Below are 25053 nucleotides of genomic sequence, written 5' to 3' on the forward strand. Positions count from 1 at the left end.
GCCCATTTCAGAACACGCGACGGAGAGCCGGACTGTTCCAGCCTGATCTAGTGGCCAGAAGGCGGAGTACTCCGCGACACTGCGATTCCCCTGACGGAGATACAAAAGGCGGGAATCGGTTTCAGCCCCCCACACAGGGCGATCAAACACCCTTTTAAGTTCCTCCGAAAAGGCAGAGTACGAGGAGAGGAGAGGAGATCGGGCCGTCCCGCGTTCACCGAAGTGTACCACGAGAAGGCCCGGTCGCGGAGCAGCCCAGCGACAAAACGCACCCTGGCCTCATCAGAGCAGTAGGTTACTGGCTGCCCCTGGAACACCAGGGCCCACTGCACAAGGAAACCCTCACACGTTCCCAGCTCACCGGAAAATTTGTCTGCCGGAGAAACCGGAGACTCGAGAGGAACGGGCGGGGCCGAATGTACCACGGGGGGGCGATCGGAGTGAGCGGACGGAGCAGGGTTGGGGAGGCTCAGGGGGAGGAGCAGGTTGGCCCAGTCGTCGGACCTCCTCGACCAGGGAGCGCAGCGTCTCGCCCATGGCGGAGATGGCTGTTGCATGCTGGCTCCCGCTCCATGGGAGGCCACGGCGAAAGAGAGGTCTGAAGGCGGGGAATCAGAGGTAGCGGGGGGTTGGGGTGAGCCGGCTGAGTCCATGTAGGCTGAATCGTTCTGTTGTGAAGGACAGAACGGACTCAAATGCAAGGCTCAACAAAAGCAAATAAGTTTATTGAAGAAAACAAAGAGTGACAAGGAGCTCGGGAGTAAACTATGAGGGCGAGGGACTCAAGGGCAACACCTAGGATGGTGAGGTACACAGGAGCAAAAACTAGGAGGGCAGGAACTCAAGGAAAAAACCTAGGTTGGAGAGGGACTCAAGGGAAAAACCTAGGATGACCAGGGAGCTTGGGGGAACGCGGGGAAACGCGGGGAAACCAGGGCTGAAGATCTGCGGACGAGACACTGGAGCTGGGGAACAGAGGGTCTGAGGGAGGATTGGCTGGAACGTGGAGGCGGAGGCAGGGTGAGGCAGGGTGCCACAGGAGGAGGACTGAATGGGGAGGCTAGGTGACTGGATCTGGAGGGTATGGAAGTGAACTCTGTAAAACAAACACAAAGAAGGATAAGGTAAATGCTGAAGGCATATCAAGAGGTCTAGCAGCGAGTGTCACCAGTGAAGCGGAGGCAACGATTCAGCGGAGATGATCTGTTGGGCCGGGGTTGAAGTACTGTGCTTGATTGTAGATGGCTGGCAGGTGTGTGTGGCGGGAGAGCAGTAATGGTTGATTGGCAGCAGGTGTGTGTAGTCAGCTGGCAGGCAGTAGGCAGGAGGGGAGGAGGGAAAGCAAAAAGACACAGTGACAGAGAGACAGAGCAAACAGAAAAATACCAACAGCAGAGGAAAATAAACAGACTCACAGCCAGCCGACCCCAACCATCACACACATTGACTAAGAAAAAAATGGCCAAACTTAACAAATGGCAGATGCATGGGCCAACCTTCCCATTTTACTTCTTCATGGAGAAGAAAGATGGATGACCTCTTTCGCTGGAGGAGGAGGTTCAAGGTTCCAAAGGCTGGCAATGTAGTGGGTGTGTCTTACGGTAAATGCATGAAACTTGAGAGCCATGCTACTTGTGTAGGTATATTTATTTTAACATATGTCATGTATTTGAAAAGGTCTACATAGCTACACATTAGAAAACAAATGAAATAATGTCCCATACCATCAAACTTGATATAAAGACTGTAGACCTCTTCCCTCTGCACCTTGGTTGGTGCTACACTGAGAACTGAGCCCTGCAGCAAGGAAGCTAGCTAACTAGCCTGCAGTCCGGACTGCCTCTAAATTAGTAAAACTAAAGCTGTTACTTTTGTCACAGCGCAGGAAAGCACATTGCCTGATGAGTGATAACTTTGTTGGCGCATTTTATGTAACCAGTGTAGCATGAAAGCATGTTGGGTAGAATGAGCAAGCTAGCTAACTAGTTAGCCGGCCGCAGCAGCCTTCTCGGCCTCTCTGCTTCCACCACACGGAGAATTCATTCCTGAGAGAACCGATGACACCTCGGGAGATGAACAAGCTAGCTAGCCATCTCCCTGTGTCTGCTGTTGGTCTGACAGGGAGTGAAGCAGGGGTACTGTATGCCTAAAGACTAGAAGCAGAGGGAATCAGCAAGCCTGGCTCTGTTCAATATTCAAAAATGTGACCAACACCTCTAAAGCTCACTGGTTAGCATTTGTATCTTAGTTGGTAAATCCATATTCAAACAGAAAAGTCGAAATTAAAACAAAAAACATGTTCTGAGTCCAGCTCTATACTTATTCTGCATTCATGTCCTAGTAATAGTAGAAGTGGGGAAGACAACAAGGATCTACCAAGACCTCGAAAGTTGCGATAGTCATGTCAGGGCTTAAAATACTGCCATTATGGCACAACAGGTATTCATTTTGGGTTTAAGTAAACAATGGACTTCCACTGAATGAGAATCATTGCTTTGTTTCTTTGGTTTTCAGGCACTTCCGTAGTCTGGATCAATGGAAGTACATTTCCAGGATAAAGCCTGACACCCGGCACGCGGCTCACACGGAATAATTGTAAAGATTTACAAAGAATATGTTAACGGAATTTACTATCTAACTGGGAAGCGGGGATTGCTGTGGACGAAGTACACACAGTAATACACTGGTAAGAGCAAATTACATTTAACCATGTATCCAGCTAATTTAAATAGCTCACGTTACTGTATTGTTTGAATACGTAATGTAATTTAATCATTTATGTAGCGTTTGCCTGTGCGGGTTGCAAATGTTTTTTTTCTCCTATCAGAATGTATCTGTGGTGTAGCCAGACACTCCACAGTGCTCTGGAGATAGACAATGCGAGACTATCACTTCTGTACCGTAATGCGCCAACTTGGAGCTTCTCACATGTAATGATTATATTGATGTGTGGGAAACTGGTTATTATGGTAACACCAATATGACATGAGCACAACATTAACACGTAGACATGATATTCTTATCTCACTCTCAGGAAGAGAATGTTTATTTCCAAAATGTTTAACTATTTCTTTAATAGTGAAATAAATTATAATATGAGCCAAACAAGCAGTTTCAAATATAAAGCAATGTAGAGACATCCTGGCATACTTACATAGCTCATATATTGAACTCAGTATTGTACAGTGTTGTTGGAAGTGACAGTAATCAGAGTCAGCTCTTTCATTCGTCTGTGAAACTTAGAGGAAGCCAACAGGAAATGAAAAGTTATCATCCACAGCTCTTGGATTAATTAGTAATTAACATATTGACCCTGCCAGGTCCAGCAGTGGGTCAGTTTTTAGAACCTCATGTAAAGTAGACAAGTCATGTTTAAACCTACCTATTTAACATTCTAGTGTAAGTGGCAAAGTTTCCAACTGTCAGGCTTAAAATGTAGGTAATACATGCACAAAATGAGGCACAAGCTACGTAGAATATTTCTATTGGATATAACTGTGAAGCCAAATAACTTCTTGGGTCTTGGGTTTGAATATTTTGCTCAGTTAGTGGAACAAGCAAAAACAGAATATATATTATCATACAGTGTGGAAAACTTATTTGTGCAAAAAAGGTTACATAGTCCCAGTGTTGGAAACCAGCAGGCAACAGAATGTAATATTAATCCTCAGCACTTAAATTATTAGGAATTATCTCATTAATTTCGTGCATGTGCCATAAACCATCATAAAGCATTATGGGTTAGAGCTGCTTACACTTTCAAGTCAACAAGCTACAAGCTTACACTTTATATGTTCTGTGGACTGTATTTTCCCTAAATGTGAATGTGGAAATTGAACCATGCCAATGACTTTGCTTCTTTAGTTAATTTCTACAGATAATGTAAGCAATACATCATTGCTAGCTATTTTCTATCCGATCACAATTGTTTTGTGGTTCGTATCCCACTAGCCATCTATTGGCTGGACCACTGTGAGTTGATTCTGAAAGCACATCTCGGAAAACAAAACAACACAAAGCAGGTTTTAGTTCGAAATGTTCTAATGGTTTAATGAGACACACAAGAATATTTACATTTTTAACAATTGCTCCATTCACTTGACATGAGAGTAAATAGCTAAGAAAGATGCTCCATAGAAAATGATTGGTTCAATGTAGGTCCACGCAGATAAATCTTCAGAAATAAAAACAAACAATTTATGATACAAATTTATGATACCAAAATAAACAATTGAGACAGGCTTTGTTCAGATTTTAGATAATGAAATGTAATCATACTTTATATATATATATATATATATTTCGATTTTTAAATGCGTTGTCCTAGCTTCCGAACACTACTGCATGCATTTTAATCTGGGCTCATTTTACATTAAGAAAACAGCATCTTTATAATCTAATTACAATTTTTGCCCCCCAAATGTGGTAAATCCCCTGCTTTTTTAGACAGTGGAGGCAAAGTTACAAAAAAATTTCCTACACTGACCACATCAATTGCGAATACCAAAAAAGGCCAAAGTGGATGGAAATTTTGACGAGAGTTGATATAGAAACTTGCATTTGTGTAAAGAGTAGCTTGCGACCTGTGCAGGCCTCAAAGAGGAAGACTCACTGTCACCTTGAGTCCAGCCTCCCCCACACACCCTTACACAGTACACATGTTTATTGTGTACACAATCTGACAAAAAGCAGCAGGCGTGGTTGCTGTAAGACACCAAGCTGTATCATTATAAAAATGACAGGCTTTACAGTATCTCACTGGCTGCTACAGAAACCGTGCTTCTGTGATTTCAGCCTGATGGTTACCTTCACATAAGCTCCATCATATAAACAACATAAATGAGCATTGTAGTCAGGCAAATTATGACCAATTTTGCACCAGGACAAGTATACAGTAGCAGCATGATTTTCAACAATTATTAAAGCTTGTCTTGTTATGTTTGGCGCAGGAGATAGGTGGGATTCACCACTATGACTGTTAGAAAGTTAACAGTTACATAAAATTACTTAAAATAAATAATATAGATATTTTCTGTATAGTAGGTGTTATAGCAAACACCACCAACAAATGTTCCAAGATTTTGACCAACAAGTAAATGCAATGCAACACTATTTCATATAAACTGCACCTGAGAATTTTTTGCAGCAAAACATTTGAACTTGTATTTTTATAATATAATGTATTTTAAAAGACATACAATGCCACATTGATTGCTTTTGTCTTCAGTGTATCGTACACAACATTTATGTTCACTGCCATTGTTTTTGCATTTGGATATTCTTTTCTTTAGTATCCACTCACAGCAACTGCACTATGGTTAAATGTATAGCCTGGTGTTATTATATATGTTCTCTTGTCAACAAATCTCACGAAAAGACCACAACCAACTACATGTTAGTCCATCTCTCTAGACTTCCTCAACCCTGTCTTTGGCTCTCTGCCTCAAGCCCATTGGGTCCTACTGAGGACATAAATCTTTTAAAGGTTTAAAGGCCCTGAAACACCTGGCGAGGTCAGTGACTCGAGTCTGTTCGGTGTGTTCCGTGCCGTCGTCCGTCGGAGGGGCCGTCATTGTGGCCTTCATTTTGGCCAATTTCACATGTTGAATCGGAGGGCGGGCAGTCGGACTCATTGACCAATCTGATTGGTGGAGTGCTAGCCCGGAAATAACGAGCAGGATGAGCCTGACAAACGCCTCTCAAAATCTGACAAAAATCTTTTAAACTGACCTTTGTCAATTTGAAATGAAGACAGATTCATCAACTGTATGGCCTATTTCTCACTTAAAATGTTTTCTGAAACACGTTTCAGTGAACTATTTTCGTAAAATACAAGATCGTAATCCGAATGAGCAGACATTATTGTCGGCTGGAGAAGCCAGACCCACGTGACGGTGTGTTCCAAGGCACTTATTGGACCTCAGGGAGCAGACTGATCAGTCCAACTGCCTTTTCTGCCGACGGTCGGCCATCAGGTTGGTGTGTCAGGGCCTTTTAAAAAGCTGGTCACTGTAGTTTTTAACAAACATTACTCAAACAGGAAGAAATAGGGCTATTTTGATAGTTTGTTGGGGACTTTTTTCAGTGGCAGATTGATCCATAGTATTCTAGTGTGTGGTAATAATAATAATAATAATAATAATAATAATAATAGTATGCTTTTCATTTACTCATGTTGGCACAAGGTGGTAATTACTGTATGTATTTTAATCTGAGCTCATTTCACATGAAAAAAACAGCAACTATACGCACAATTCTTTTGTTAAAGTGCCACCCCCAAATGTTGTAAATGTCCTGCTTTTTAGACAGTGGAGGCAAAGTTGCTCCCCTAATCATTTAAATTTCCTACACTGCCCACATCAATCCCAAATACCAATAAAGGCCAAAGTGGATGGAAATTTCGGCAAGAGTTGATCAGATATAGAAACTTGCATTTGTGTAAAGAGTAGCTTGCGACCTGTGCAGGCCTTAAACAGGAAGACTCACTTTCACCTTGAGTCCAGCCTCCCCCACACACCCTTACACAGTACACATGTTTATTGTGTACACAATCTGACAAAAGGCCGCAGTTGTGTAGGTGTGGTTGCTGTAAGACACCAAGCTGTATCATTAGAAAAATGACAGGCTTTAAAGTATCTCACTGGCTGCTACAAAAATCATGCTTCTGTGCTTCACATAAGCTCCATCATAGAAACAAAGGAAATGAGCATTGTAGTCAGGCAAATTATTACCAATTTTGCATCAGGACAAGTATACAGTAGCAGCATGATTCCCAGCAATTATTAGAGCTTGTCTTGTCATGTTTGGAGCAGGAGATAGGTGGGATTCACCACTATGATATGACTATGACTATGTTAGAACATTACATGAAATAACTTAAAATATAAATAAATATATAAATTGTTTTCTAACAATATATATATATATATAGACAAATGACTATATATCAGAGATGTGGACTTGAGACTTGGTGACTTGGACTTGAGATGACTCAAATCACCGTTTTGATGACTTGTGAGTTGACTTGACAAACCTAAATTACTTGAGACTCGTCTTGGACTTGTAAGTTAATGACTTGAGACTTGATATTTTATAATTTAAGTAACCGTACTGTCATATCTAATACTCTAACCATTTAGAAAGAGGTTTGGTTTTTTTTAAGATCCATTTGCATATTACTGGAGAGCTGTCTTTTGAGTTAAAGGATGGTTTTGCCTAAGCTTCTTTATGTAAGAGTTACTTTACTTCACAAACGGGTTTATGTTTGGTCAGGGTTAGGGGTTAGGGTTCAAGACGTGGAAAAATGGGACTTGATTGTGAGCAGGAGGTCAAGTGAGTTTTCAGTTCATGAAGGCTTTAAATAGAGCTGGACAACATCAGTGATTTTACTCCTCTTGTCCTTGGTATTTAAAGGTGAAAACCCCCATGTGCGTAATCCTGACCGATCATACACATATTTACATTCAAACAAATGTACACAGCTCAAGAAACTCAGATGGCAGCACATTGCAGAGCGATTTCACACATGCATGCATGAACACACACATTACACACAGCTCACATAGCCAGACAAGAATGTGAAGGATGTACACACATCTGTATTGTCAGCATGCGGGTGGATCTAGTCTTTTCTTGCTAATCAAATTTGAAACTGTTTTCAGAATTAATTCAGACAAGGCATTTGCCACATTTAAAAGGTACAGCTATTTAGTAGTAGGTAACACCATATAAATTAAAAGCCTCTTATTTCGAGCTTATTGAAAATTGGGTCATCATGAGGCCCCTGGCACCAGCAGCAGAAATGCCCTTGGAGCCGGCTTTAGAGAGGAGTTATAGGCTGTAGAACGCAGGATATATACAGGTTTCAACTATGTGTATACTTGGCAATGCTGTGTAACTAGAGCTTATTAACCCTGTGGTGGGAGGGGGGGTTGCTCTAAGGAGGAATCGACTGCACACAACACAGGACACCCACCAAGTTAAACTGGGAACAGATACCAGTGTGAGCCACACAGGCTTCAGCTAAATGAACTCCATCCTGCTAGTGAAGGGGATGAAATTATTATATTGTTTGTGCCATAATGAGTGTTTGAGTGTAACCGACTTCATTCAGAATTGCAGGTTGGTGTACTGTAATCTGGAATTCTGCGTGATCCTTGTTGTAATTGTTGGCATGCAGTGATTTAACCTGAACAGTCATGCTTAATATCAATTATTTAGTAGGACGTATGTTGTTGTTTTTCTCAATTCATCAACAGTGGCGTTGAGGAAAGTGGACATGTGATCTCACCCACATCCTACTTTAAGATAAAGTTTGTAAAATAAGGACAAATATGGATGGACATCTAAAACCCACCATCCAATTTCTACTGGTATGGCACTAAATTAGGTGTAATCTGTGATAGCACTGTTGTTATAAAGTTGAATCCTCCCTGTTTGACTTCTCATGGTACTCTCCTTGAAATGTATTTTTCTGACAGACACCAGCTTCACAGGAATAGTCTGACTGGCTTATTGTCCCTCTGTGGTCTGTGACACTTTACAAACACATGTAATGGTAGTCTGTCCTGGAGTATCTCAGGCTGGTGTCATTGTAATTATCTGCACTCACCATTCATGACAAGAGGGAATGAGGAGTGGGAGTTTGGTGGCTCAATGAGGGGTGGGGGAGCAAATGATTATGGGGCCCCAGAGCTGAATAAATATTTACTGTGTGAATGCTGTTGAGCATTCAGGCCCCAACAGGGGCCCTGGGCCGAGACTATAATTTAGTAATTTAATTAATTGGAATTTTGTTTTCCAAACTTTGCTCCATGCACCACTACACAACAGTACCAAATAGTATACATATAGTGTGTATGCACATATTGGGGTTATTTTAAGTTGAGTGTGTATGTACACAATGCACAAAGAACCAGGAGAAAAGGGGCCCAACAGCTTATTTTTCCATGAGGTGCCATATTGTGTTAATCTGGTTTTGGTAGATAGAAAAATGGTCATGGTCATGTGTCATCAGGTTATGTAGGCATATGTATATTTATGTATGTATGAATGTATGTATGTATGCAGGGTGTGATTTTCAGGGGGGGGGATGCGTGGGATTTCCCCCCTACATATCCCTGCCTCTGATGAATTATTTTTATCCCCGGTGGGGACTAAATGTATCCCCCCCCCCCCCTCAAAGTGATCAACGCTACTTCAACAATAGACCATACAGTATATTATATACCTAAAATAAAAAAGCTATATTAAAAAAAGTATAAATTAAATGTATTATTAAATTAGAAGTATTTTAAACTAAGTAAAAGTAAAGCACTGTAACATGAACACATAGTGCCATAGCACAATAAAATCCAGCCGTTGCTGGATGTATTTAGCCGCTACAGAGCTCCAGGAAGCCGGCTACCAGCGACAGTTGTTTAGCTGCCAATAGGTGACTGTGAGCCGGCTACAGGCACCGCCAGATGAAAGTCCTTTCAGGGGCCACGTAGTGGAGTTTAGCCAGAAAAAGTGAGCGTGAGGTTTAGGCACCGAAACGACTAGTTCAGTTTAGGAAAAAGATTGTGGTTAAAACGCTCCCGAGGAATGAACAAAGCGTTTCCTGCGAAAAAACGCTGTTTTATGTTGACGGCGCGTTGTGCTATTTCATTTTGAAATTATTTCCCATTGGATATTGAAGTTCATAAATTAGTGTTTTGGCATGGCTGGCCGAGTGCCACTTCATGGTAGGGCTGCCACCTCTTAGTCGATTAGTCGACTAATCGGTCGTTTTGGTCTTAGTCGACTAAGATTTCTTTAGTCGATTAGTCATTTTTTTATGCTTATTCATGCTTAATTATTTATTTCAGGAAACTTCTGAGCACATTTATGGTAAACACAAGATTTAAAGTGGTGCTTTTGCAGAATAAATTGCGGAGAAACTCAGTTTTACAGATGGTTAATTAACTACATTTATATTGTGCTTTTCTAGTCTTAACCACCTCTCAAAGCGCACAGCTCTGTCAATTAAATCAACTAATCGATTAGTCGACAAAATCCTATAAGTGTTAGTCGACTAAGAATATCTTTAGTCGAGGACAGCCCTACTTCATGGTATTGAAAGTGGGATTTAATTCTTGCATGTTTTGTTTTGTTGTGCATTATCAACCCTGCTGTTTTCACAAATCGCACCCTGTATGTATACATGTATGTATGTATGTATGTATGTATGTATATGTATGTAAATCTGGAATTCGGGGCTGACGGAGGTTTGGGCTACCATAATACCTGAAGACGGTTAATAACTTACCTTCACAGACATGTCTGCAAAGCTCAGCCCTGTAGTGCTAAATGCATAGGCTCAATGTATAGGCTCTCTGTCTTGCTTACGTCAGAGTTACGCACGGCTTCTCCGCTGCTGAATTGGCCGGCGCTGCTCCGCCCTCCTAGTAGGTAACTTGTTGGGAGTTTCGGGCGGAGTCGAGGAGAAACGGTTTATATCAGGGTGCCTTTAAGCGGACCGAGCTGGGTTCCTTGTCTGCCTCGGTTCAGGACTTGGTTACCACACTGAGTGAGTCTGACATAGAAAGATTAAGGGAACACTCTAAAGGGAAGTAAATCAGAATGCCTTCAAACAAAGACGATGGAGGATGGAAGAAGTTTCTGTGGAATTCGGAGAAAGGAGAGCTGCTCGGTCGTACCGGAGGGAGTTGGTGTAAGTATGGTTGCCCGGGTGTTCGTGGTAAAACGGTCAATGCGAGCTCACCGGTAGCCTCGTTTTTCTTTACCACCTGTGTGATTTGACTTTGCCGCATTCTGGAACAAAACGGCATCACGACACACTACCGCGCACCTGTAACTAATATCTTCTACGCTTCACTTGATTTCCATGTCCCCACTTTTGAGCTGACCTCGGAAACGCACAGCCCCCAATTTAGTTGGTTTTAGTATTATCAAATAGCCTTTTGACCGTTAAAAACATTGTCATAGGTGTGGTTTTGCTAGTTCTTACTGTAAGTTACATTTAGAGAGCGTGAATGCTGCGGTGCCGTCTTCGGTGCAGATGTGGAAAGCTGACTATGGGACCTCAGTTTGTCCACATTGGCTTTTTACTGTTGGGGAAAACGTCAATTTCTTTTTTTTTTGGGCTATCGGCAGTCAAAGGGTTAAAAATGCATCACGGTCCAAGGTGAGCCAAGGTGATCGGGCCTGCTCGGAAATGGACCGAAGCCCATCGATCCGTCTCGGGTTCCTCTGATCAGATGTCACCGTAATCTAACAAACAATACAACTGATTAACGTGTTCGACCTTTCTTCTCTTGTTTCTCTTGCAGTTGCACTGCGCATGTCCTTGTTCCTCTTCTCAATGTCACACCGCTCTTTAGTCCTGTCTAGAAACTAACGCCTGGGTAAAAATAATGTTTCAGTGACATGATGTCTGATGTCAGCTGAGGGAGGCTGATGTGTGGTGGCTCATATTTGTCCTTCTGAGGTCATCTGAAAATGCTGATGCATTTGGAAGTGTGCCATGCGCAGTGCTGTGTTGAAGGCTGTGAAAGTGCATCCAGGCTGATATGGGACCACATTAATAAATGGGTTTGAATCATGTTTTATCAGATGGTTTTTACTCATGTCTACAGTTTTAACTGGCAGAATGCCATGAGTTGAATGTAAATTGTCCTTATTCTGGTCCTCCTCTAGCTGAGATGTAGTGCTATAAATATCTAGGAATGACAGGTTTACTATACCCAGAGGACACAAGCTTTGATCATATGTTTTTGCATCAGAAAAACTCAAGTGATGTGTGATGTATTACTTGGTTCAGGCTGTTGTGACCTATTTGACATTGCCTCATGCAGCAGAAGGACTGGGTGAATGTATAGCTGGCTACCTGGAAGGTTAACTTCAGCTGTGCTTCATTTAGGCCTTTTGCTCTGCAGTGCAGATAATAGAATTGTAGCGCTCTGTTGCCTGTAATTCTACAGGAACTTCATGCTAAAAATTGATTACGAGGAGCCAACAGTGCTGTGGGTAATTACTACCTTGTACTGTAAGAACAGGCCTCACAGTTGAATTCCTGTAAATCTTTAAAGACAATTACTGTCACTGTTGGATTGTTTTATTATGAATGCTTGCTTTGTAGCTCCTTACATCTATGGTGGAAACACAAGCTCTTTTAACATGTTGGTGTCTGACAGACCTCCTTGGAGCTTGAGCAGCTTGATATAAGACTACTTGATGTTGAAGAGATTACCGCAAATGTGAATGACTTTGTGGACAATGTGTTTTATTCTCGAATATGTGAGGTTAACAAAAGTGTCTTTTGGGTATCGTTACAATATTGTAAAGCCTTTGATCCATTGAAATGCTGATTCAGTAAATTAAATCTGTAGTCTTCTATGTAATGTTCCATTCAAATTTGATGAAGTAACAAATCACAACAAATTTGAGCACAGAATAATTGAATACTAAATTATTTACCCCCAAAAAAAAGTTAGATTACAGCAGAGGCCCCATTGCCAAAAGTTATAACCTTGAGTCTATATCAGCTTTGCTCATCTGCACACTGCAGATTTCCTCAAATTGTCTCTACATAACTAATGTAAGCTCTGTCAAGTTACATGAGGACTGTAAGTGAACAATAGGGTTTTCAAGTCCTGTATAAATACTGGATTGGATTTAAGTCTGGGCTTAGACTTAGTCACTCCTGATGTTTTTTTTGGTTGAAGCTGTTCCTGTTTAGCTTTGACTTTGAGGTTCTCCTCTGTATGTTGCTGCGTTATTTGACCTTCTCCCTTCCCTATCTAGGTGCAGCATCTCCACAGCATGTTGTTGCTGACGCCAGCAGGTTTTATGTTGGGCATAGTGTGTTTCTCCTGATGTGTGGCATTTACCCTAAAACTAAGGATGCACTGATTATACATATATTGAAATATATCCGTGATATTAACATTGCTGTTATGGCCGATAACCGATATTACCGATGGCATTATGATCTGTATAAAACAAGTTTATATGATAATCATATTTTGTACATACTGAAAAACCATGTAAACACTGAATTTGAAAAAGCAATGTCTATCTTTATTTGCAAAACCTTTGGAAAACCCATAAATCATAGATGTACCACATTGATTCCTCTTAGCAAGTTACAGGGACACCATGAAAAACACAAGCAACTAATGGCGTTAGTTTTAGGCTACTTTTATAACTTGTAGCAAGTGTATAACTTAATGTCCCGTTTAACTTACATCTGTGAAAAGTGTTTCAGTAATCAAATTGGTGGTGGTGTTAAAGGATTTGACACGGCATCCTCCTTGCATAATTTCGACCTTCCAAGAACAATATACTGCATTTTGCGTTTGTATATCTTCTTTTTTCACCCTGAAAAACGTCCAGGACATTGCTTCGTCTTCAGCATGCTAATCCTGTGCTGCATCACTGCGTTTACAAACTCAGTGTAGGCAAAAAGGGGGGGGGGGAAAAAAAAACACAGCTAGACCGAAGTAATCTGTTGTTCATATCGGACCAGTTTTGCTCATTGGTCATATATATATATATATATATATATATATATATACACACACACACTACTTATTGTCTTTTATGTGTAAAGGTATCATATGGTATAATTATACTGTACTATATTGTTTGACAAAATTAGTCATTTAGGTTAAAGCTTCCAACCAACCTGAAATTTAAACAATCATGCAATTAACTCACCCCAGTATTATGAATTGTATCATATAAAACTATTGCGTTTCTGCATACTACTAGATACCTATTTCAGCCTTATCTTAAAGTAATTTCCTTGATTTTCTAAGACACTCATGGCATTAGAAAACCTTGCTGTATTGCCGTCGGTCTCGTCTTGTGCTGTTGTATTAACACATTATTTCTTTTTTCTCCTCCCACAGTCAAAATTTTTGCATTCTATACCGTTTTCTATGGCTTCCTGGCTGGAATCTTCATCGGAACCATCCAAGCCATGCTGCTCACACTGAGCGACTACAAGCCCACCTGGCAGGACAGAGTCGCACCCCCTGGTAAGTAGTGGCTCACACTCCCTGTCTGTCAGGATGTTATCATGCAGATCTGTCCCTGAGATATCTGTAGACACTTAGAGTTTAAAAACGGAATAAACACAGTGCTTATTCACAGTCAAATAAAATAGCAAATGGGGTCATATAATGAACCTCAGGAGTTATGCACAATGAAGTTATCTTATTTAAGTATTCTTCAAATGTAAAAACTAAAGATTGATGATACAAATTCATGATCACATTAATTAATTTAATAACTGCAGTTTGTGTTCTGCCTTGGGGACACATTTCCTAATGAAAGTCAATACATATGTTCAGAGTGTTGGTACATGTGCTCTCCCTTGCCTCAGGTAACATGGCTGCATATTGTTTTGGAAATTAACTCTTTATATATCTTCACATAATGGTACCAGTGCCTGTACTGACAGCAGCTTCCACTGTGTACACACCACAGCCTGGTTTCCATGGTGGAGAAGGCCAGCTGGAATTTACCAGGCCAAATTAAGCATTTGCGGAATAGAGTCAACTGATTGGACAGGAGGAAGGCTAATGACGGTCATCTAGTGTCTGACTGCTGTTTGAGTTTGTTTCAGAGTTCCACGTTAAATAGGAGGCGTATCCGAGTATTGTGTTAATTCGAGGCAGGGGTCTGCAACTTGCGGCTCCGGAGCCACATGCAGCTCTTAAGCCCCTCCTCAGTGGCTCCCTGTGGCTTTGACAAAAAGTTGACATCGATGATTTTGGCCTTACTGCTTAGCCTACATCCTGTCACTGCGGGATGCGCGCGAAAGGTGGCAGCAGGGCTCCAGACTAACTTTTTTCACTAGGAGCACCGTGGCCCCCAACTGAAAATTTTAGGGGCACAACCAAAAGGTGCTGTAAAAATAAAGTTGCCTTGCCTTACAACCTCTGCCTGCCTGTCAGTCAGTCACCAGGGCACCACTGTTGTGCCTGCTCGGCTCCGAGGAAGTGTAACGTCAACAGCACCGCAACCGCTTTCGGCTCGCCATTAATATCATATCGCAGCAAACGCTGTCTGCTTTAAGTAATGAAAAACTGTAACCACACTTTAAACCACTTTATCTGCATTTCCGTGACTCACTGTGACAAAACTGCAGAGCCCACGTAGTTTGCATCGTCTGCAGCTCTGCGAGTGTGTGTGTTTGTGTCAGAGCTTTGCTTTCAGAGAGGACCGATAAGCTTGCGCTTACGCGCTCTCAAGTACCAAAATTTCAACGTTTAACGTGTAAAAAAAGATGTAAAATTCAGTCGCTCACTCTCAAATTTTGTCGCAAAATGCGACAAAATTGGAGACCTGCTGGCAGTAATTCTATTGTCTTAAATCAACAAGGTCATTATTGCGCTATACTGCCACCTACTTATACAGAATAGTATTTAATTTCTCTGCCAGTCATATTGCAGGCACAGATGCTCAACAATGGCAAATTATTTGCAGCAACTCAATAAAAAAATGTGTTTGACCAATTAAGTAAAATTGGATAATTTCTCACGGCACACAGGGCGATCTCTTACGGCACACTAGTGTGCCGCGGCACAGTGGTTGAAAATCACTGAGCTAAGTTATGGATTACAAATCCCCCCCCCCCCTAAAAAAAAGTCTTAAATTAAAGAAATGCCTCTCTCTGCAAAGACCAGGTCAGGGCCATAAAAAGGGCAACAAACTTCACCATATTGATAAATGCTCATTTAGACCTTTTTGTGGTTCCAGACAAATTTTATTTTATTCTTTTGGGCCATTATTTTTTTGATTGCAAAGGTGCATGGACATGGAATTCAAGGAATGTTGTTCAAGAAATGTTACGGTCAATAATCTAATCTCTGGTCAGCTGATTAAAGTTGACAGTGTTCTAAACATGCAACTAATAGATTTAGTTAAATCAATGCGGATTTGCGTTCTTACTTCTTAGCCAGAGTAACATGAGATCTATCGGTGCATTCTGAGTCCAGTACAGAGACACTGCAGGTCTGGACTATGTTCAGCCTATCTCAGCAAAAGGACTGGATGAAACAGTATCTGTATCCTGAATGCAGAGACATAGCATTAATATTGATTATATCCTCTAAATCTACAGAAGTTGGCAAAATGTGTGTAAATCACAGTAAATCTGATACGTCTAAACTCTAATGTCTAATTTTCAGACTTTCAAAGCTTGTGTAATTTCATCTCCTATTCAAGATATGAATGTTTGTTCTATGACTTTAGTGACTTTCTCTCTGTGATCAGGACACGCACCATGATTTCTTTGAGTGTGTATAAATCTTAACGTTAAACATTACAGATGATAATCAAAGGCACAAGTAACTAAGTAAGTAAGTTTGGTGTGTGCTGGACTGTAGTGGACAGACGCCGTAAATAATGTAGTGTTACTATTGCTAAAAAACTGCTGATCTGTTGTCTTTGCAGGCCTTACACACACCCCACGATCAGACAAAGCTGAAGTGTCCTTCAACTTCAATGATATGGAGACCTACCTGCCTTACACCAAGGCCTTGAGGGAATTTCTGGCCAAGTATGACGATGACCTCCAGAGGGACCAGATGAAGTATGAGGACTGTGGAAGTAGGTTTTATTCTTAAATCCCATTGGTTCTTCTTATATCCCTTTTGGACAGTTCCAAAGCTGGACAGGTGATCACGACACAGCTTCAACTCTTCACTGAAGCTTTATGATGCTTCATGGAGTGAAACCTAAAATTCATAAGGCTGTGTTTTTACGGCTGCATTATATAATACATCATCATAAATATCAAAAGCAGGTATTTCAGATGTCATTTTGTACCCCCTTCCCCAAATTCAACTGTACAATTTGGTATCCTTGGCAAATGTGGGACTTCCAAGAGGTTAAATATTTCTATTCTCTGCTTCAGGCAAACATTTGCATCATTGCAACAATACACACCTCTTGGTTGAGCTCTAATTTAGACTTGATAGTAGACAGAAGGTAACATTGTTGCATTATCAAGTACAGGAAGTCATTGGACACAAGAATACTGGCCTGCTGAAGGCCCATCAGCAAATATGGAAGCTTCTCTTAACATAATTGTTAAGCAATTGTTAGCTTCCATATTTGACAGGCTGGGCTTTCAGACATTGTTAAAGATTCCTTACCCAAGTCAACCCTTCACTCCCCCCTATAGCTGAGCCTGCATCGTACAAGAACAGGGGCGACTTTGAAAGCGATATAGGCATCAGGAAGGCCTGTCGTTTCTCCAGGAGCCTGCTGGGACCCTGCTCTGGCATCGAGGACCGCGAGTTTGGTTTCAAGGAGGGCAAGCCCTGCCTGATTGTAAAGCTCAACAGGGTTGTCAACTTTCGTCCAAAGGTATTTTTCAATGAATAAGCCTGTTTGCAAATGGAGTCAGGTTTTGTTGGGTCAAAAAGTCAAAATTGTTGTTGCAAGAAATTGAGCACCAGACTGAAAATGTTATTTGAGTATTATAAGGTTGTTTTAAGACTATTAGCAGATTAGATTGTGACTGTAAGTTATTGATTTTGCCAGCGACTGATCCAGTGTTAAAGAGTCTAGCTCACCCAAGGAGAGTTGCTCACTAACTCTTACAATGTAATCTGATGCCTAAGCCCTGTTCCATTTCCACCTGGTATTTATCTAGATCATGGCATCTAATCACAGACCTCTGACTGCATTGTGATCCGATCTCAATATGCAAATTGGATAGGCCCTGCTGGCAGGCCTTTCAATTGACAGGATGTGTCTCAGATCACTGGAAGTGATGCAGAATGCCCTCAAGGCGAAGGTCATGTGACAGAAGGCTGAACGCAGCCATACGCTACCTTATACGTTACTTATACTGTAAGGTCATCTGAGCTGGTGGAGAAGCTTGCTAGCTCAGCTACCCCTTCAGTCATGAGATCCTTGTCTTGTACATCGTAGTGGTCCCTTGAGACTTCCTGACAACTACTGTACAGGCTCAACTTATTTTCTCTCTCTGCATCTGTAGCTTTTTGATGGGCAGCTTGAAATAGCAGGAAGAGACCGAATCGGGTGACCTTTTGACCTTTTTGTTCAGAATGTGTCCAAATTGTACAGATATAAATTACACCTGCTGAGATGTGATCACAATGAGAGACGGATGTTTAGCTGTGGTCTGGTCAATCCAATCACAATACATTCTGCGTCTATCTGCACTTGTATTACCGTGGGTTTTTACTTAATTGTATTAGCAGGTATGCTTTACTCAGCCAGATACAGATCAAATGTTAGTTCCTAGGGCTGGGTGATATGGAGAAAATCACATATCACAATATTCTTGACTAAATACCTCTATCGATATTGTGGCAATATTCTAGGGTTGACAATTTGTGCTCTAACAAAATACCTTCACACTTAGATTTTAGATAAATAATCATCAGTTATGTGGACATGATGTCTAAGTGTGGAAAAGGCAAACTATAGAATAGCTATAACAGTCTGATAAGTTCAGAAAAGTACATCACTTTACTGTAATGCAGCCTCTAAAACCAGGAAAAGACAACACTTATGGTCATATTACGATATCCAAAATCTAAGAATATATATATATATATATCTATATATTGCCCAGCCCTATTAGTTCCAGGTAAAAGTTGGGTCTCTGTAGGAAAGATGGTAGTTTCTGCTGATTTCTACTGAAGCATTTGGGTCCAGTCTACTTGGTAACTTTTTTTGTTTGTTTTTTGTTAAGACTCCTACCTCAAATGAAAGTATCCCTGAAGACGCTCAATACAAGGTGCAGCCCAATGTTGTCCCTCTCTACTGCACCAACAAGGTACACACATTTTTGAGTTTGTTTTTTCTTCTTCAGACCTCAGTACAAATTTTGTGATTTTTCTTTTGCGTGTTCTTTCAAATATTTGTGCTTGCTCTGTGGTTTTGTCATTCCATACATTGGCCTCTTCTTCTTTCCAGAAAGAGGAGGATGCTGGTAAAATTGGGGAGGTGAAGTACTACGGTATCGGCGGCGGCTTCCCCCTGCAGTATTACCCCTACTACGGCAAGCTGCTGCACCCTCAGTACTTGCAGCCGCTGGTGGCTCTGCAGTTCACCAACCTGACTCTAAACACTGAACTGCGCATCGAGTGCAAAGTGTTCGGAGACAACATTGGCTACAGCGACAAGGACCGCTACCAGGGACGCTTTGACATCAAGATAACAATTAACAGTTGATGACCGACATCAGGACCATAGCACTTTTCCTGGCCACCCCTCAGCCCCCTTTCCCCCCTTTGTCCTTAACTAGATACAAATCTTATGTAGGAGATTATAAGTGAGAGGGGTCGGCTCTAGCGGTTAAGTCAATCACAAATAGTCTTGAATGAATAAATGAAGAAAATACATGATAGGGGACCGATCTTGTCTGCTTTCATCACTAGCTTCTACACTTCTGCCTAGCGTTAGAATGTAATTTAGAGGAAAAGTAGCAATAAATATATTTATTCAACAGTAAATGAGACTTTTCCACAAGCCATGGGACATTGTTCATTGATGACTGTAGAGTTTAATTCCATCTCTGACATGTAGCGAGCTGTGTTTGTCCCCTCTGCATATCGCTGCCTTGTGTGGTTTCAGTAGATCTTTTTGGAGTGTGCAAGATTAGATGCAAAATCTGGTCCTTCCGAACCACGCTGTTCCTCATTTTCTTCTGTGAGCAAGCTTTATCAGTTCTGGGCATGTGTGTCAGACACGAACACACTCCTACTTACTTAATGATTGAAATAGTTTTGGTACACTTGTGATCTGTGTAAGGAAAAGGCTGCACTCCAGGGAACTTCTTTCCTCTTTTTATTCGTCTTCTACACCTGATTCCAGGAGACTTATTTTACTTTGCCATTTTTCTTTTTTGCTTTGTTAAATCACTTAAATGTGTGAAGGGGTTTTATTACTTTGTTTCATGCCTTTTACTTTTGATTTTTGCCTTGGATGTAGAGTTGTGTGTCCAGCCTGTTAGACACTTTGGCCTGCTGTATGGGCGATGGTGCTAACTCAAGTTTTTGAGATTGTTTTTTTTTTCTGCTGGATTCATCAGTGTTGTGGTGTAGCTCTCTGAATGTTTTAGCCATCAAGCATGGTGGAAGAATTTTATATTTATGCAGTTGTACATTTTGTTTCTTTGCAGAATATTGTGAAGTATAAATGCAATACCAAAGTGATGAGATGAAAAGTCTTTATCAGGAACAATGCAGTACTCGTTATTAGGATCTCATCATGTTAAGTGCAACCTCAATGGTTAACTTGTTAATTTGTGTTTTGGTCATGAATGTAGTTGGGTGTAGAATGAACAGGTAAAAGGCAGTTTAATTCCACAATGACCTGATTTCATGCATTTAAAAAAAGAAAAAAGAGATCTAACAGAGCTCTGTGGCTTAAGATGATTAAGGATGTTTGCTTTAATATTCCATAGGATCTCATGTTGATGTGTAACGCTCAAATTGAACTTTAACATCGGTCAACTTTCCATCAGTTCACCCAGCTTTGTCATGTTAATCAAAGATAGAAACAAATAAAAAAAATCATAATAAACCTTTCTCTTGTGTTTTTCTTTTTCTAATACATTGTTCAAAGCTACATCCTGAACCACATCTCATAATGTGTTTTCTAGGGCTAGTTCCCAGCATACACTGGGTGTGGAAGACCGGGAGCAGAGCTTTCAGGCTGGGACTGAAATGTATCCCTATTTACAGCATACATAGGTCATCTACCTTATTTTTTTTTTTAGATACTTTATTTTCAAGATGTCTCGTAACAGACACACAATAAACAAACGGCAATTTAAAAAAAAAATCTGGGACTGCCAAAGTATCAGAGTGCAGGAACAAAGTTTGCTCAGATTAAGGGCACAGCATAGCAGTAAACCCGCAAATCAATTTAAGTCTCATTAAGCAATATCAAGAATGGTATCCACACCTTCAAAAAGTAGTTTTGTGAATTCCCATTGCTAAAAGGAACCTGTTCCATCTTAGCCATAGAAAGTATTTAATAGAGCCACCCCCTGAAACTGGGACAATTTGGTAATCTTTTTTTTTTTTTTTTTTTTTTTTTTTTTTTTTTATAGCTGCAACCATGCCTGCTCTAACAATCTGCTTCTGATAGGAAGAAAGATTCTGTCAGAGCAACCAAAAATAGCCATTTTACAATCCGCCTTAATAATTTATTCGACATTGTTTGGAAAGACAGTTAAATATGTCTCTGGACATTGCCAGAATAAGTGCGATAGTGATCCTTCTGCAATAACACATCTGTCACACAAGGAGGAAACTGGTTCAAAAATCGTGTTTGGTTTTGGAGTAATGCAGTCTGTGTCCTCCTCCCACAGTTCATCGGACACCGGAGCACAGGGCCGTGCAGAGACCTCTGAAGGGGCAGGCTCAAAGTTAAAAAGGGACATATGGTACCCAATTTTAAAACACCAAAGCATAAGGGCTGTGTATAGCCACAGTATAGGCAATGATACACATGTTACTGTTTAATATATTATGATGTATCACAAAACTGTAAGCAAGGAGATAAAGGAGAAGCATTCATAGTATAAAGAACACAACACTGTGCATAAAAAGAGTTAAAGTTTTATTTTTTTAAACAATCATAAGAGATCTACAATCTGTGGGATTCCTAAATTATGGAGGAGAGAGAGTCAAAGCTTGCTGACACTGCTAAGAAGTGGCTCACTGTGACTGACCTGATGTAATGTTCAGCTTACTCGTTACAGCAAAGGCAGAGGGAGATGCTCGGAGGGAGAACATCAGGAGGAAATTAGACTAATAAAGTGTTGCATGTTAGCATGGCAAGATGCAAAATTTGATGACACAGCTAGGAAGGGACTCAATGTGACTAACCTGATGTAGTGCACGGTTGACTGGCAGGAGAGCACTCAAAATTCAATATATTAATATATACCCCAATATATTAAACACTGAAATGTATTGACTTTTTTAATGATAATATGGTTTAACATAAAACATCCTACCTCATTATAAACATAACCGACTACAGGTACATTTGAAACTTGACACTGGCATACAAAAGCATACAGTTGATGCAAGATACACATTAATGTAAAAGTACATTCATCCAGAAATATCGGATAAACTACTGAAAGGTAACATTTTACTTTACTGTATAGCCTAGAACTTAAATACATTTTGCTGATAATAATTCACCTGCTAAGAAGGTATGGAGGAAATATTTATTCATAATTCAAATTGAAAGTCCAAAGAGAAATTGAAAGTCCAAAGGGAAAACAAAGCGAGATCCAATTAAAAATATTATTATTTTTTAAATTTTCCATTTGGCTTTGGCTTTTGAATTTAATATTTGGCTTTTGAATTTCAATTTATCATTGGCTTTTAATTTTCATTTAATATTTGGCTTTTGAATTTCAATTTAACATTGGATTTTAATTTTCATTTAATATTTGGCTTTTGAATTTCAATTTAACATTGGATTTTAATTTTCATTTGGCTTTTGAATTTCAATTTAACATTGGATTTTAATTTTAATTTAATATTTGGCTTTTGAATTTCAATTTAACATTGGATTTTAATTTTCATTTGGCTTTTGAATTTCAATTTAACATTGGATTTTAATTTTCATTTAATATTTGGCTTTTCAATTTCCATTTAACATTGCCTTTTCATTTGGACTTGACACATGTCAATGTAAATGAGGAGGCGCGTCCCAAAGGCTGGTGGGAGGGTCTGAAACGAAAGGGGTGCAGAGGCACCTTCTGAGCAGCACGGGGAGCTTACTGCTGAGGAGCACACTGTAAAGCATCTGTCTGCAGCTTCACCACTAGGCTGGGTCTTGTTTCACATGATAGAAAATGATGAGGTAAGCTAAACACAAACCACATTTCATGCAACAACCGTGAAGTTTTCATGTAGTTACTATCATTGGGCCCGTGTTAGTGAGGACTAGATTAGGACTGGATTTAAAGCTGATTCTGGTTTCTGATTCTGGTTTCCTCCATAAGAAGGATCCTATGTGATAAAAGTTGCAATGTCTTTTGTATGTTTGTTGCAATGAAGTTTTTTTTTGTATAGTTCTTTAAAAATAAAAAGGAAACTTGTTTTGGGGAGAATAATAATTATTACTATTAATGAATTACTCACGGCTGAGATTTCCTAGGTGTCAGGGTCCCACCGGCACCAGCACTCACTCCTCCCTCTCATTCTCCAGCACAAACTCCTCCCACTGATTCATACTCCTCGCCACTCACGCAGATCAGTCGCTTCCAGTCCCCTCAGTACTGATTACACACACCTGCACCTCATCAAGCCTCATCCTCAGTTCACCACCTGCAGCTAATCAACAACCACCTACATAAGCAGCACAACCACACACACTCTTTGTCTAGTCTCGTTTCTACATGACGCTCTGACTCACACACGTTATGCCTAGTCTATCCAAGTTTGCCTTACCAGTACTTTGTATCCTGTTGTCTGCTGCTGCTCTAAACCTGCCTACTCAGCTACCGGATTCCTGCCTGTTGCTTCCTGCTCTTTGTTGGATCATTATTAATAAAGATCTGCTTCACTACTCCAGTCTGTCTCCTGGTCATCCGTGACACTAGGAACCTTACCAAAAGGGCTCAGGATGCTGCAAATGTTGGTATAATATGAAAATGGATGGTGGATTTAAGACAAAAAATTATAATTTATTGAATTAATCAAATATGAACACTGTCAGTGGCTTGTTGATCTTTACATTTAGTTAATTTCCTATCCTGGCCACACACATACACACATTCATACAGTTTGATAAAGGACTTTGGACTTTAACTTATTATTGCACTTACAATAATGAGCGTAGCTGTCCTCAATTTAGGTCATTGTGTCGTCTCATCTGTGTTTTTTCCTGCATCCACCGTGATTGTGTGATTTTTATTTAAATTAATTTGACCCGTTCTCACTCCCGCTTGGTCGGTGGCTGCACGTGGGACTGCTGGGATTGTCGCGAGTAATGAAAATGCGATAGGGGGCCCCAGCTGTCAATCAATATCTTCCAGTGATGCGGGCCCCTGATTGGTCCGGGCCCGTAAGCACCGCTTACCCTGCTTACCGATAGTTACGCGTGTGCAATGACTTTAGTGTGCATCCTAATAAAACAAGTAATTGTGGCCACGGTACCTCATGCAGTTACCGTGAAATGTCACTACTTCAAAGTTAGCTGCTGCTGCCACAAATTTAGCTTGCCTGCTGGCTGTTTTCATCCTTGAGGAGACTCGTTAACTAGTGGCAGCGGCTAGAGGCTACTATAACAAACCAAATGTGCATGCATGCATGCATTCTTATTCACTTCAGAAGCCCACTTACCGACACTTCCAACTTTCTCTCGCTCTTGCCGCCGACGGACGGACTCACTTGTGTCCAAGTGGCGCGCCTGGTCATCATGTGATATGAAGGTTTAGGCCGTTTTATCTAGCTAATTATTATTGTTATATATTCTTCTTAAACGGACCACAGAAAAAAAAATGGACAAAAAAAGGGCATTTTGGCCTTGAGGGCAAAATGGGCAGGTGCTCAAGCTGTGTATCCACGGTGTGCAGGGCCATACAATTCAAGCTGTTGAACCAATTCGTCAATTTCCCTGACGTGGCTGTAGTGCACCTTGTGCCACAAGTGTACGGCACACTGGACGGGACCCATTTCCAGATTATTCCCCCATCCAATGGATACTGGAACTATATTAAAAACAATAACATACAGCATACAATAGGGATGTCACAAGAACCGATACTACTGTCACCTTCCGGTTCTAAAAAGACAAAACAACGAAGATGCCAATTTTTTGAAGCACCGTAGGCACCGTTAGCGACGATGCCAGTGTTAGCAGCATCGGTTCTGTGCCTCTTCCGGAACTGATGGGGGCAGTATACGCTTCAGAGTGTTCCAGTTGATACATTCAGAAGTAGGAGGTCATGAACAAGTGGCCGAAGTCACGCCCCTTCTACTTCCGGTACATATTTTTCGAAAAAATATGAACGAGAGTAGAGGAGATAGATTCTACCCAACCTAA

General features: G+C 40.8%; 1 protein-coding gene across 1 annotated transcript; it reads left to right on the top strand.

Moving 5' to 3' along the window:
- Positions 1-10400: 10400 nt before the first annotated feature.
- On the top strand, positions 10401-20564 carry atp1b1b (ATPase Na+/K+ transporting subunit beta 1b). Its single transcript, XM_028571807.1, has 6 exons — positions 10401-10693; positions 13896-14024; positions 16447-16602; positions 17180-17364; positions 18725-18808; positions 18949-20564. Exons 1-6 carry the CDS (start codon positions 10603-10605, stop codon positions 19204-19206), a joined length of 903 nt encoding a protein of 300 aa, XP_028427608.1. The 5' UTR covers positions 10401-10602; the 3' UTR covers positions 19207-20564.
- The last annotated feature ends 4489 nt before the right edge of the window (positions 20565-25053 follow it).

The sequence above is a fragment of the Perca flavescens genome, chromosome 24 (genome assembly GCF_004354835.1).
Source record: "Perca flavescens isolate YP-PL-M2 chromosome 24, PFLA_1.0, whole genome shotgun sequence".
NCBI lineage: Eukaryota > Metazoa > Chordata > Actinopteri > Perciformes > Percidae > Perca > Perca flavescens.